This window comes from Myotis nattereri (genome assembly GCF_964212035.1).
Source record: "Myotis nattereri genome assembly, chromosome: 12".
NCBI lineage: Eukaryota > Metazoa > Chordata > Mammalia > Chiroptera > Vespertilionidae > Myotis > Myotis nattereri.
This window is the reverse complement of record NC_138087.1, coordinates 12,108,832-12,124,759: the sequence shown is the minus strand read 5'-3', so window position 1 is coordinate 12,124,759 and position 15,928 is coordinate 12,108,832. Positions and strand designations below refer to the sequence as shown.

Here is a 15,928-nt window from a genome sequence, read left to right as displayed (position 1 = left end):
GACAGGAAACCATAAAAATTCTAGAAGAATCCAAAGGCAACAAAATCTCAGACATATGCCGAAGCAATTTCTTCACTGATACAGCTCCTAGGGCACTTGAAACTAAAGAGAAAATGAACAAATGGGACTACATCAAAATAAAAAGCTTCTGCACAGCAAAAGAAACCATCAACAAAACAACGAGAAAACCCACTGTGTGGGAAAACATATTTGCCAATGTCATATCTGATAAGGGCCTAATCTCTAAAATTTATAGGGAACTCATACAACTTAACAAAAGGAAGATAAACAATCCAATCAAAAAATGGGCAAAGGACCTAAATAGACACCTTTCAAAAGAGGACATTCAGAAAGCCAAGAGACATATGAAAACATGCTCAAAGTCACTAATCATCCGAGAGATGCAAATCAAAACAACAATGAGGTACCATCTCACACCTGTCAGACTGGCTATCATCAACAAATCAACAAACGACAAGTGCTGGAGAGGATGTGGAGAAAAAGGAACACTTGTGCACTGCTGGTGGGAATGCAGACTGGTGCAGCCACTATGGAAGACAGTATGGAGTTTCCTCAAAACACTGAAAATGGAACTCCCATTTGACCCTGTGATTCCACTTCTAGGAATATATCCCAAGAAGCCAGAAACACCAATCAGAAAGGATATATGCACCCCTATGTTCATAGCAGCACAATTCACCATAGCTAAGATCTGGAAACAGCCTAAGTGCCCATCAGTAGATGAATGGATTAGAAAACTATGGTACATCTACACGATGGAATACTATGCTGCTCTAAAAAGGAAGGAACTCTTACCATTTGCAACGTTATGGATGGAACTGGAGAGCATTATGCTAAGTGAAATAAGCCAGTCAATGAAGGAAAAATACCACATGATCTCACTCATTCATGGATAATAGAGACCATTATAAACTTTTGAACAATAATAGATACAGAGGCAGAGCTGCCTCAAACAGATTGTCAAACTGCAGCGGGAAGGCCGGGGAGGGTTGGGGGGCAGGAGGTAGGGGGGTAAGAGATCAACTAAAGGACTTGTATGCATGCATATAAGCATAACCAGTGGACATAAGACATGGGGGGATAGGGGAGGCTAGGGGACTGTCTAGGGCGGGGGGATAAAATGGACACATATGTAATACCCTTTGTAATACTTTAAGCAATAAATTAAAAAATAAATAAATAAATAAATAAATAAATAAATAAATAAAAATAAAATACCAAGCCTGGTTGGGAAAACAAGGAGGGACTTGTAGAATTTTTGCATCATCATTTCACCACAACAAAAGAGAGCACGAATTTTATTAAAAATCATCATTGCCTCTCTTCACTCATTCCCCAGATAACCCACACAAACGGGAGGCCTCAAGGTCCAAGCAGAGGAGTGATGGCTCAGTCGTGTGTGGGAGCTAGCTGATTGTCAAATTCTCAGGAATTGTGTATGTTAGTTGTCAATCCTGGCCACTATTAAAAATTAAATTATTTATGAACTTAAAAAAAAAAAAGAAAAGAAAAATTATAGCAGAATTAAATAAAATAGAGAAAAAATACTACACAAAAAAAATCAATAAAACAAAGAGCTGGTCCTTTGAAAAGATTAATAAAATTGAGAAATCCCTGAACAGACTCACTGAGAAAAAAAGGGAAAGACCCATATAAACAAAATCAGAAATGATAGAGAAGACACCACGGACATCACAGTTATAGTAAGGATCATACTAGAATATTATGAAAGACTACATGCCATCAAATTCAATAACCTAGAAGAAATGGCTAAGTTCCTAGAAATATATAACTTCTAGACTAAGTCATGAAGAACTGGAAAATCTAAATAGACGGGTCAGCAGTGAGGAGATTGAAACAACCGTCAAAATCCTCCCCAAAAACAAAAATCCAGTGAATTCTACCAAATGTTCAAAGAAGATTTAAAACATATCCTTCTTAAACTCTTCTAATAAAATTTAAAAAGAGGCAATATTTCCTAACATAGTCTATGAGGCCAATATAACCCTAATACCAAAACCTGGCAAACATAACACATTCATCTCTGATGAATGCAGATGCAAAAATCCTAAACAAAATAAGAGCAAATCAAATAGAACAGTACATCAAAAAAAAAAAAAAAAAAAAAACATCATGATCAAATGGGGTTCATTCCAGGGGCACAAGGATGGTTCAACATACACAAATCAATCAGTGTAATACACCACATTAATAAAAGAAAGGATAAAAATGATATGATCTTATCAACAGATGCAGAAAAAGCACTTGCTAAGATACAACATCCATTCGTGATTAAAACACTCAATAAAAGAGGAATACAAGGAAAGCACTTCAACATAATAAAGGCCATATATGATAAACCCCCAGCTATTAGCATACTCAGTGGAGAAAAAAATGAAAGCTTTTCCTCTAAGATCGAAAACAAGACAAAAATGTCCATTCTTACCACTCTTATTCAACATAGTGCTGGGAGTCCTAACCAGAGCAATAAGGCAAGAGAAAGAAATAAAAGGCATCCAAACAGGGAAGGAAGAAGTCAAACTGTCACTTTTTGCCGATGACATGATTCTGTAATTAGAAAATCCCAAAGACTCCACCAAAAAATTATTAGAAACAATAAACAAATACAGTCAAGTTGCAGGATACAAAATCAATGTGCAACGTTGTCTTCCTGAGTAGTAACAAAACTTCAGAAAAAAAAAGGAAAAAAAAAACACAATTATTTTTGCAATCGCAACCAAAAGAATAAACTACCTAGGAGTAGCCCAGCTGCATGTGGCTTAGTGGTTGAGCATCTGTCTATGGACCAGGAGGTAGGGGTTCGATTCCCGGTCAGGGCACATGCCCAGGTTGCAGGCTTAATCCCAGTGTGGGGCATGCACCTGATAGATGATTCTCTCTCATCATTTATGTTTCTATCTCTCTCTCCCTCTCCCTTCCTCTCTGAAATAAATAAACATATATATATTTTAAACATACCTAGCAATAGCCCTAGCCAGTTTGGCTCACTGGATAGAGCATCGGCCTACAGAATGAAGGGTCCCAGGTTTGATTGTGATCAAGGGTGCATGCCTGGATTGTGGGCTTGATCCCCAATAGGGGGCATGCAGGAAGCAGCCAATCAATGATTCCCTCTCATCATTGATGTTTCTATCTCTCTCTCCTTTTGCCTTCCTCTCTGAAATCAATAAAAATATATTTTAAAAATAATAATAATAAATAAATAAATAAATAAATAAAAATACCTAGCAATAAACTTAACAAAGAACAAGAAAGACCTATATACTGAAAAATTACAAAGCATTTTTAAAAGATATTTTTTTTTTCAAAAATTTTTTATTACAGTTGAAAACAATATTATATTAGCTATACCAAGAATTATTAAGACACTTTGTTGTTCAAGCAGGTAAAAATTCAACTGATTCTACTTTCACATTTTTTATCTTTTTTTTTTTTATTGATTAAGATATTACATATGTGTACCCTCTACCCCCCCTCTCCCCGCTCACCCCCTCACCCCCCCGTTGTCCGTGTCCATTGGTTAGGCCTATATGCTTGCATATAAGTCCTTTGGTTGATCTTTCCCCCTTGCCCCCACCCTCCCCTACCTTCCCTCCAAGGCCCGACAGTCCAATCAATGCCTCTCCGTCTCTGGATCAGTCCTTGTTCATCAGTTTATGTTGTTCATTATATTCCACAAATAAGTGAGATCTTGTGGTATTTATCCCCTCTCCAGTTCCATCCATGCTGTGGCAAATGGTAAGAGTTCCTTTTTCTTCTTCCTCTTCTTAAAGAATACCTTTCAGCATTTCATATAATGCTGGTTTGGTGGTGATGAACTCCTTTAGCTTTTTCTTATCCGTGAAGCTCTTTATCTGACCTTCCATTCTGAATGATAGCTTTGCTGGATAAAGTAATCTTGGTTGCAGGTTCTTGCTATTCATCTCTTTGAATATTTCTTGCCACTCTCTTCTGGCCTGCATGGTTTCTGTTGAGAAATCAGCTGACAGTCGGATGGGTACTCCCTTGTAGGTAACTGACTGTCTTTCTCTTGCTGCTTTTAAGATTCTCTCTTTATCTTTTGCTCTTGGCATTTTAATTATGATGTGTCTTGGTGTGGTCCTCTTTGGATTCCTTTTGTTTGGGGTTCTCTGTGCTTCCTGGACTTGTAAGTCCATTTCTTTCACCAGGTGGGGGAAGTTTTCTGTCATTATTTCTTCAAAAAGGTTTTCAATATCTTGCCCTCTCTCTCCTTCTGGTACCCCTATAATTCTGATGTTGGTACGCTTGAAGTTGTCCCAGAGGTTCCTTACACTATCTTCATATTTTTTGAATCTCTTTTCTTTTTTCTTTTTTGGTTGGGTATTTTTTGTTTCTTTGCATTTCAAATCTTTGACTTGATTCTTGGGATCCTCTTGTCTGCTGTTGGATCTCTGTAAAGTATTCTTTATTTCAGTCAGTGTATGCATAATTTCTAATTGGTCCTTTTTCATGACCTCCATGGTCTCACCATACTCCTTGAGGGATTCATTAAATTTATCGGCGGTTTCCATAAAATTCTTGACAAACCTTATAAACGTGGCCTTGAACTCTATATCCAGTCGTCTGGCCTCCTCCGTTTCTGCCAATTGTGACCTGTTTCTCTGTCTCTGCATTTTGGCTGCTTCCCTGTGTTGATAGAGTGTCCCTGCGCGCCAGGTGTCCTGTAGGGCCCAGTAGCTCAGCCTCCCCAGTTACCTGGGGTGGACACTCTTGGTGCACTCTTGGTGCCTCGGTTGTTGTAGGATCACTGGGAGGAATTGACCTCCAGGCCAATTGGCTGTGGGAAGCAGCTGTGTCTGAAGTGGGAGAATGGACCCCCTCTGACCACTGGGTACAGTGGCTCCTGGATCTAAGGAGGTGCTAATTCAGCCCCTGCCTGAGGCCACACAGCAGGAACTACGAAGAGGCTCAGCTGTGAAGCAATGCAAGCCGCTGCGGGGCCTTGGGCCTTCTCTTGGAAGTTCAGGGTCTGGCTGGCCCGGCTGCAGTTAGGTAATTATCAGGTTGCAAAGTTCTGGGGCATTCACATGCAAAAGCCTCTGCCGCAGCCTGGGTGGGGCGGGGTCTCAGGGAGTCAAAGGGTGTAGAAAGAAGCAATGGCTGATTCTCCGCGCCCGGAGTCGCGCGTCTCAGTGTCCCGGCAATGGCTGCAAGCACCTCCGAGGGAAATCTGCCCCCAAGTTCGCCCGCTGCCACCTGAGAGAGCAGCCTCTCCCCGTATGTGTCCTGGGTCCCCAGAGACTTCCCAGAACCGGAGATCAGAGCAGTCGGGAGCTTGTGATTCAAAAAGACAGGCGCGTCCTCAGGTGCCACCCCCTTTCCGCGCGCGCGCGAGCCGCCGCCGTACCTCTGCACTCAGCCTCCACAGCTCCTCTGGCTCTCAGCGTGCTTTTCTTTTCTTCTAGTTGTAGAAATTACACTCAGCCAGCCTTCCTGTTGTTTTGGACGATGTTTGCTCCGTCCTTTGGGCTAATTTTCAATTGTTGTGTGGGGCGACTATTTCCCGATGTTTATCTATGCCGCCATCTTAGTTTCTCCATTTTTAAAAGATATTGAAAAAGACACAACTAAATGGAAAAATATCCGTTGATCATAGATTGGAAGAATCAATATAGTTAAAATGGCCATATTATTGAAAGCAACATACAGATTTAATACAATCCCCATAAAAATCCCTGTCATTTTTAAAATAGAATGAGAAATCATCAGATTTTTATGGAACCACACAAAATCCTGAGTAGCCAAAGCCAACCTGAGAAAAAAGAACCAAGCTGGAGGTATCCTGCCACCTGACTTCAAATTATACTACAGAGCTACAATCATCAAAACAGCATGGCAGTGGCAAAGAAACAGACACACAGATCAATGGAACAGAATAGAGAGCCCAGCTATAAAACCACATGTATATAGACAGATAATTTTCAACAAAAGAGCCAGAATTGCACAATGGAGTAAAGATAGTCTCTTCAATAAATGGTGCTGAGAAAACTGGAAAGCCACATGCAAACGACTGAAACTGGATTACAATTTGTCCCCATGTACAAAAAACAATAATTCAAAATGGATCAAAGATCTAAATATAAGACCCAAAATAATAAGTTACATAGAAGAAAATATAGGTACCAAACTTATGGACCTGGGTCGTAGAGGACATTTTATGAACTTGACTCCAATGGTAAGGGAAGTAAAAGCAACAATAAATGAATGGAACTATATCAAATAAAACTTCTGCACAGCAAAAGAAACTGACAACAAAACAAAGAGGCAACTAACCAGATGGGAGATATTTGCAAACAGTAGCTCCGACAAAGGTTTAATTTCCAAAATATATAAAGACCTCATAAAACTCAACACCAAACACACAACCCAATCAAAAAGTGGGTAGAAGACATGTGAACAGCCAATAGATATATAAAAAGATGTTCAACCTCACTGACAATTAGGGAAATGCAAATCAAAACTACAATGAGATACCACCTTACACCTGTTAGAGTGGCCGATAGCAACAAGACAAGTAATAACAAGTGCTGGAGAGGTTGTGGGGAAAAGGGAACCCTCATTCACTGCTGGTGGGAATGTGGACTGGTACAACCACTATGGAAAGCAGTCTGGCGATTCCTCAAAAAATTAAGAACAGAGCTACCATAAGACCCAGCCATCCCACTCCTGGGTATATATCTGAAAAACTCAAAATAATGTTTCAACAAAGATATATGCACCCCTATGTTCATTGCAGCATTCTTCACAGTGGCCAAGACATGGAAACAACCAAAATGTCCCGAGATAGAGGATGGATAAAGAAGATGTGGTACATATACACAATGGAATACTACTCAGCCATAAGGAAGGATGAAATAGCACCATTTGCAACAGCATGGATGGACCTTGAGAACATTATGCTAAGTGAACTAAATCAGAAAAAGCTAAAAAACATATGATTTTACTCACATGTGGGATATAAAACTGAAACTCATGAACACAAACAGCAGTGCGGTGGTTGCCTAAGGTAAAGGGGTGGGAGTTGAAGGAGGTCCTAATATAAGGTGACAGGAGATTTGACTCTGGCTGGTGGACACACAACACAATATACAGATCTTATAATATAAAAACCCACACTTGAAGCCTATATATTCATGTTTATCAATGTCATCCTAGTCAGTTTGATAAGTAAAAATTTTATTAAAAAGCAGCAAGAGAAAAGCAGTTAGTTACCTACAAGGGAGTGCCCATAGGGTTGTCAGCTGATTTCTCAACAGAAACTATGCAGGCCAGAAATGGAGTGGCAAGAAATAGTCAAAGTGATGAACAGCAAGGACCTACAACCAAGATTACTCTACCCAGCAAAGCTATCATTTAGAATTGAAGGTCAGATAAAGAGCTTCACAGACAAGAAAAAACTAAAGGAGTTCACCACCACCAAAACAGCATTACATGAAATGTTGAAGGGTATTCTTTAAGAAAAGAAGAAGAAGAAAAAGGAGAGGAAAAAAAGATAAAAAATATGAACAATAAAATGGCAATAAATACATACCTATCAACAATTGAGTCTAGAAATCAAAATAAACTAACAAGGAATCTAATGAACAAAATAAACTGATGAATAAAGTAGAACCAGAGGCATGGGAACATGGCACAGACTGACAAATCTCAGAAGGAAAGGAGGTAAGGGAATGGGAAGAGATTAACCAAAGACTTTATATGCATATATGCGTTACTTATGAACACAAACAATACGGTGGTGAAGAACTGGGGCAGGGCAGGAACCGGGTGGAAGGGACAATGGGGAGAAAAAAAGGGCACATGTGTAACACTCTCAACAATAAAGATTTAAATATAAAAAATAAAACCAAAATATTTTTCCTTAGGTTAGAGATCTAAGCCCTTACATAATATATCAGAAATACATCTTTGTAAACAACTTATCAAGAGGCATAACAGCACTAGCATTCTACTCCTCTAAGGAAACAGCAGAGAACACAAACTTACTGGATCTAAGGGGTCTTTTTAATTTAATTACAGAGTAAAAGTATTTGGAAAATTTGAAAGGTCTAACAATTAGACCAAAAGTAAAGCAAAGCTATACCAATCAAATTATAGAGCCGCTTAAACATATTCATGGAGCTATGGGTCAAGTCATATCAAATAGAAACATCAGGCACAAACATCACATGTGCAGAATGAACAACTATGTTAAATCCACACACCGAGGAATTCTACACTGAAGTCTACATGCTGAAGGAAGAGTCAGTCTTGTTTCATGGATGTTTTCCAGTTATTCTTCCTAAATTTATACAAAGACAAATGCTTACCTTCTTTGTAGAATTGAAAGCTATCCTGACCTGCACCCAAAGTGACAGAGATGAGCCCACAGTTGCCATTTCCATAAGGAACCTCTCTTGCTTATGAATATTTATGAAGTCAGGGTCATTTGCAGCAGAATTCTCAGGCCTACAGCTGCAGACTCCATTCTTTCAAAGTTAAAGGGGAAGATCTTGATTACTACCACTCACTTGCCTGTAACAGGAGGTCAAGACAGTTTGCAGCTTAATAGTTTTCAAGTCAAGTTTGTTATAAAGTGGAAAACAGTATGGAGTTTCCTCACAAAATTAAAAATCGAACTCCCATTTGACCTAGTAATCCCACTTTTAGGAATATATCCCAAGAAACCAGAAATACCAGTCAGAAAGGATATATGTACTCCTATGATCATAGCAGCACAATTCACCATAGCTAAGATTTGGAAACAGCCTAAGTGTCCATCAGCAGATGAGTGGATTAAAAAACTGTGGTACAGCTACACAATGGAATACTATGCTGCTGTAAAAAAAGAAAGAAGTCTTACCATTTGCAACAGCATGGATGTACCTGGTGAACATTATGCTAAGCAAAATAAGCCAGTCAAAGAAAGATAAATAGCACATGATCTCACTCATATGTGGAATATAATGAACATAAGCTGACGAACAAAAATAGATCCAGAGACATAGAAGCCTCAAATAGACCATCAAACCTCAGAGGGAAGGCGGGGGGTAGGGTGGGTAGGAGGGGTAAGAAATCAAAGGACTTGTATTCATGAGTATAAGCAAAACCAATGGACACAGACAGTAAGGGGGTGAGGGCATGTGCTGGGGGGTGGGAGTGGCTGGGGAGAGGTCAATGGGGCAAAAGGAGACATATGTAATACTTTAAACAATAAGAAATTATAGAAAGTTTGTTATAAAGCATCTCAGGAGGAGACATGCTATTGGTTGTTTTGAAATTGAAAAACAAGCTGGTGTGTCTACTCAGTAAGGCACTACATGTATCTGCTCATAAGATACATGGAGAAATTTATACTATACATAGAATGGTAAGTACATCTCCATGTAACATGGTAATAGAAAAACTATCTTAATCATATTAACGGAGAACTGTGCAAAGCTAATAGAGTTTGCAGAAATGGATTGTTCCCTAAAGCGTTGAATTTCTAAAGTAGAGCTGGAATGATAACAGGATAACAAGCACCTTTTATCTTTGCGAGATATGGATAGGATGTTGTCCTTGATGTACTGGAAGGCATTATCCATTAGGCCACCCCAGCAGCCCTCATTGCCCTGAGCGTGAGAGCAGTCCACCAGGTTCTGCTCACTCAGCGAGACGAGTTTGCCAGTTTTCTGGAACATCTGTCCTTCAAGGGAACCAGTTGCACTAAAAGCCCAACAAGAACCACACTCACCCTGAAAACAAAATTCAAAAGCTCACAGTCTACCATACAAACAGCAAGACTGACAATAGCCCCTGTACCTGAAAATTCTTTTTAAAATAGAAAACTGCATATTGTTATATATTCTACATAAAAAGGCCACACATTCGTTTTTGGCTTTACTCTTGGCGAGACCTGCTGGACACCGTCATACCTGACTCTTCACAGGAGCCACACGGCCTTTCTCTCGCCAATCCACAGCCAAGTGAGGTCCGGATCGCTTCCCCCTTCCGGGTTCCTGGTTTTGAAAGCCATTTACCATCCTCCTGAATTCTTTGTTGGTCTTTAAGGGAAAGGAAATGGAGTGGTGCAAAGCAAGATTATTTTTGCTAACATACGAGGAGAAGAAACACAGAAAGCGCAGCCTCCGATGCCACACGCACCATGCCAGCTCCATCTCCCTCGGCTGTGTTCCTGATTGTGCAGTTCAGTCATTTTCATCCTCTCCTCCCACACCGCTCTTCTGCACCTTTCTTCATTCTAAAGGCACAGAAATTAGCTACGGTCTTTATTTCCATTTCAAACAGGGATGCACGTCCTATTGAGTCAGGACAGGGTGTCATGAAGTGAAGGCCTCAGGAAGCTACTCTGGGCCATAAACTCCCAACAGCATGGACTCTGTGGGGCCTCCAGGTGAGTGTCAAGGCTCAGTTAGTTGATCCGAACTTGTCCCAGGGCAGATCATACCTACCTCAACGAACCTGGGGGAGGCACACCTCTTACAGGAATCCCTCCACCCACCTCAGTGGATTAACCCTGAGTGTGACTTAGTCCTGTACTTTTTGGTTAAAATCCCTGGAGGACGGACAACAGTGCAATCTAGGCTATTTATTCTGTTTATTCTGCAGCAAAGGAGGGCGGGTGGGAAGGCAGGGCTCACAGGCAGAGGCGCTCACTGTGTCAGGAAGGGCACAGCTGGGTTTGGGAAGAATGGGGATGGGATGGCCATGCCCAAAGCACAGACATGGAGGTCCAGGCCCTGGTGCTGGGGTGACTGGGACGGACTGGGAGGGCTCCAGGGAAGGCGGCTCTCCTAGTGCTCCTGTCCTGTCCCCCCGGCAGGGAGTCTTCCTCCCTCCCAGGCCTCTCTCCACGTCCCCAGGAAGGACTCATCTACAGAGAAACGTGGTCTAGTTATGGAGGAGGGGGGGGTTGGGGGGGGTGGGGGTGGGGGTGGGGGCGAAACGGCTTTTACCTCCCACTCTGTGTGTCATGAGCCATTATGTCTTCCTCAGTGTCCAACCGGCTGTTCTTGAGATTTCACTCAAGAAACTTACTTTGGACTTTTATTCAGTGATTTTTTTTATTTTGTTTTTTTGTTTTGTTTTGTTTTGTTTTTTTTTAATTTATTGCTTAAAGTATTACAAAGGGTATTACATATGTGTCCATTTTATCCCCCCCCGCCCTAGACAGTCCCCTAGCCTCCCCTATCCCCCAATGTCTTATGTCCACTGGTTATGCTTATATGCATGCATATAAGTCCTTTAGTTGGATTTTTTTTTATTTTGATTTACATTTAATGTCAGCATTTAAAGGATATTTTGTGAAAAAGTTTTAAATGGAGGAAAATATATATGCCTGTATTAAATATTAGTGTACATAATTAAGAATTTAGGAAACACACACCAGAATTGTACATTTATCACATAAAAGTATGTACTTATTATATAAAATACATTTAGAAAAAAATTCTTTTTATTTCACATTTCTTCCCACATCAGATTTTTCTATGCATATTTTAATTTTTTTAATAAAAATGGAGTCATAGTTCATGAAGTCTAGTAACTACTTTCTACTTACAATTAAATTGACAAATTTTTTAGAACCACAATGAGATACATATTTTTTAAATCTTTTATTGTGGGGATAGAGACATAACATAAAAATATTGATTGTCTTGGGAAGAGCTGGCCTCAAGAAGCTACTTTGTACAATAAACTCCCAGCAGGTGGACATCTGCGGGTCCCTCTGGAAGTTTCCGGTGCTATCGACCATGTTACACAGCCTCTTGTGCATTGCTTTCCCCTGGTTCCATGATGCAGCTTAACTGTCATCAAGTTTTGGAGGCTCCTTATCGCACGTCCTGGGTGTGAGCAGGGTGGTCTCACTGTAAATTCCGAGGCAGCAGTCCAAACAGCTATTGCCTCATCGCAGGAGTTCCATGGCCTTCCTCTCCCAAGCCCACAGACCAGGGGGTCTCCACAGCGGCTCTCTCCACTTCCTGTGCTTCTGGCTCTGGGATCAGCACATCTCCTGCCTGGAATTCTGCAGTGACCTTCAAGGAAAAGGAAACAGAGTGTTGAGAAGCAAGAGATGATTTTGCTAATAAAACAGAGAGGACACAAGGAGTCCAGCCATCCATGTCACACTCACCTCATCGGCGGGGGCATTTACTACCGTCTGCAGGCTCAGTGGTTTTCCCTTGACCAAGGTTTTAACTACGCTGCCAATGACCGTCTGAAGCACATCTGTGAGTACTCCTTTAAGCTAAAAGCAAAACATATAATATATCATGTTTATTTCTATTTCAAACTCACTCACATTCCCCAAGGGGATTTGCAGACAGAGAGGAAGCAAAACCAGGACCAGGAAGGGTTTAGAGGTCTGGGAGCTGTTCTCCAGCGCCCACACAACAGGATGCGTGCCCTATTGTGTCAGTAACGGGGTGCGGGGGCATGAAGTTATGGCCTTGGGAAGGGCTGGTCTGAAGAGGCTACTCTCTGCTGTAAACCCCAACAGCATGGACCCTTCCCCTCAGGGTCCCTCTGGGCAGTTTCGCATGGTACCTACCACACCAACTATAGTTCTGGGTATGGTGATCAATTTATTTGCTTCTGCATCTAAACTGTGATCAACTGTTGGAGCTGCAGAGGCTATTCCCAAGCAGAGAAGTAACAGGAAGACTGAAGCATTCATGGTTCAAATCCTAGGGAGAAAAAATAAAGGAGTCTCTGATTAGATCGATCCTTCTAAAACACCATCATGCTTTCTTCTGAAGAAAGTAGGTGGGATAAAACCATTGAATTCACTCTCCCAAAACTTATACAAGGACTGTGGAGGAAGGATAAGGATTTGTGTGGAGAAAATCAGTCCAGATGGAGGTATGGGATTCGGTCACTGAAGGAAAAGCAGCCGGAGAAGGACTCCAGGTTTGAAACGTGATGTGCAAAGATCATTTAGGTTGGGAGAAGGTTGTGAGGGTGGCATATGGGTCAGGATATTGAGGCTCCAAAGAGGAATCGAGTACAGGCTGGTCCAGGGATTTAGAAACAGTGCCGAGGTGACCCAGGAGAACCTCCCTAATGAGGACTCCTGACCCCAGGTAGGGACAGAGGTCCCAGGAGTTAGGTGGCCACGTCCCACTCCTTCCTGACTGCTGTATGGCAGGGTGAGATGTGCCTTCCAACCTCCTCTCCTTGAATTGGAATCTTTCCTAAAGGCCCGTCCAGGGGAAGATGGGCAGGAGGACATCCAGGGCTCAGCTGTCCCCACCTGGCCTGGGCCACCCATCCCCCCCACCTCCTTCCCCAGCCAGGGAGGTGCTCGCCTGGCATGATGGGGCCCAGAGACATCCTCCCACACCAGCTTCTGCATCCTGACAGGGCCAGGCTCTTCTGAGGCTCAGATCACTGGCCAGGGACAAGGGGCAGGGGAAGCAGGCAGGACCTGGGGAAACGCAGCCCCGCTCCCTGCCCACCCACACTCCTGCCTCTTCCACAGATGCTGACACAGTCAGGCAGCAGCAGGCCCAGCAGTGGACGGGCTGTGGTCAGGCTGCTGTGTCCTGCCCAGCAATGGAGAGGATCACTCCCACTGGGGGCCTAGGATCCTGCCCCCCACGGTGTGGACAGGCTGGTCCTGGGGTGGCCTAGCCCAGCCTGGCCTGGCAGAAGCACTCACCTCAGGTGGTCGCAGTTGAGAAGGTGCAGTCAGCAGTGGCAGGTCCAGGGGCTCTGATGCATGGTTGTGGCCCCAAGGCCACCCATTTAAGGATCCTGAGCAGCCTGGCCAGCCCCGCCCCCATCTCTTACCCATGCCTCATTGGCTAGGATAGCCTGTGGGCGGGGCTGCCAAATTCTGGGCCTCCAGGTGGTGAGTGACAAAGCTCACTGTGGGGGATGGGAATGGCCAGGGAGAGGTCAATGGGGGGAAAGGAGACATATGTGATACTTTAAACAATAAAGAATTTAAATTAAAAAAGAAAAAAGCTCACGTGGTCCTAACTGGTCCCTGGGCAGATCCTACCTGCCTTGGTGACACCTGCCTGTGGGTGACTAGGTGGGCAGAATCAGGAAAACACGGAGAAGCGTTCCAGGGAGGAACTGGAACCCACATCAATGAATTACCTGCAGTTCATGCCCTGGGCAGGGGGCTCAGGAACAAGAGCTCACAGGGGACACCAAGTGGTATTTCAGCAGAACCCTGACCTTCCTTTCAGCTCCAGGCCTTTTGGTTAAAACTCAGGAGGGCTGAGAACAGTGCCATCCACCTGGTGGCTCCTGTTTATTCTGCAGCAAAGGAGGGCGGGTGGGGAGGCGGGGCTCACAGGCAGAGGCGCTCACTGTGTCAGGAAGGGCGCAGCTGGGTTTGGGAAGAATGGGGATGGGATGGCCATGCCCAAAGCACAGACATGGAGGTCCAGGCCCTGGTGCTGGGGTGACTGGGATGGACTGGGAGGGCTCCAGGGAGGACGGGCTCTCCTAGTGCTCCTGTCCTGTCCCCCCAGGCAGGGAGTCTTCCTCCCTCCCAGGCCTTTCTCCACGTCCCCAGGAAGGACTCATTTACAGAGAAACATGGTCTAGTTATTCATGAGCCATTATGTCTTCCTCAGTGTCCAACCAGCTGTTCTTGAGATTTCATTTTAAAAACTTAGTTTAGACTTTTATTCAATGAAGTTTTACTTTGATTTACATTTAATGGCAGCATTTTAATGACATTTGGTGAAAATGTTTTAAATGAAGGAAAGTGTATTTCTATATTACACATTAATTTCTATAGCTAATATTTAGGGAACACAACCCAGAAATGTATGTTTGTTTGCATTCATTACAGAAAATCCCTGTGAGACAATGTTATTCTTCTCTCACGTCAGTTATTCTTCCCACATCAGTGTTTTCTATGCATATTTTCATTTTTTAAAATAAAGATGGAGTCACAGTCCATGAAGACTAGTAACTATTTCCTACGTACAATTAGATTGACAGACTTTCTACAACCTCAATGAGACACATAACTTTGTGTTTTCCTCTGGTGATATAGACATAACATAAAAACACTGATGCAACCATTTATAAGCGTACAGTTCAGTGCATGAAGCTCATTCACATTGTCCTCAGCTGTCTCCACCATCCATTCAGAACCTGTTCATCTCCCCAAACTGAAGCTCTGTCCCCTTTAAGCAGTAACTCTGCATTCCACCCTCCCCCAGTGCCTGGCAATAAAATAGAAATGTTTTACTTTCTGTCTCTATGATTTGACTACTCTACGTACATCACATTAGTGAAACCATGTAATATTTTCTTTTGTACCTGGCTATTTCACTTAACATAATATCCTCGTGTTCATCCATATTTTAGCACAGGTCTGATTTTTCATTTTTAAAAATATTTTGTGAGTAAATGTATCATGTTAGTTTCTCCAGTCATCCCTGGAGGGGCATATGGGTTACCCCCACATGAGGCTACTTTGAACAATGCTGCTGTCCTCATAGCTGCACAAATGTTTGCGTTCCTCCTTTCAACTCTTTGAGTGCAAACCTAGAAGTGGAATGAATTGCGGGTCTGAACATTCTATGCTTATTTTCTTGTATGATTGCCACAGGGGCCGCACAATTTTAAATTCTTACCAGCATTGCAACAGGTTTCCAATCTGATATAATTTGCAAGAATTTTCTCAAAACCTCTGATTTTCCATTTTATTAAGTAAGTAATGTCCTTGGATGGACATTTAAAAACTTTTAATTAATCATATGAAATTATTTTATTTTTTGATTGCCTATTCTTTTAATGTCTTTTTTTGCCAAAAATTACTAATACATTTAATATTAAGATTTTCTTCCTTTGTGTTTTGATTTTATAATTTTAGTTTTTATGCTTTGGTCTTTGATCCATTTTGTGTTATATT

General features: G+C 42.2%; 1 protein-coding gene across 1 annotated transcript in view; it reads right to left on the bottom strand.

Annotated features, from left to right (window-relative positions):
- Positions 1 to 8,003: 8,003 nt before the first annotated feature.
- The window catches only part of LOC308528434 (procathepsin L-like), a gene marked incomplete at both ends in the record, with an annotated part of 81,719 nt that continues 73,794 nt past the window's right edge, over positions 8,004 to 15,928 (bottom strand). The window contains 4 exons of the mRNA XM_081104033.1: positions 8,004 to 8,019; positions 9,568 to 9,779; positions 9,960 to 10,088; positions 10,187 to 10,285. Of these exons, the coding sequence (XP_080960159.1) occupies positions 8,004 to 8,019; positions 9,568 to 9,779; positions 9,960 to 10,088; positions 10,187 to 10,285 (456 nt within the window). The remainder of the gene's footprint in view (positions 8,020 to 9,567; positions 9,780 to 9,959; positions 10,089 to 10,186; positions 10,286 to 15,928) is intronic.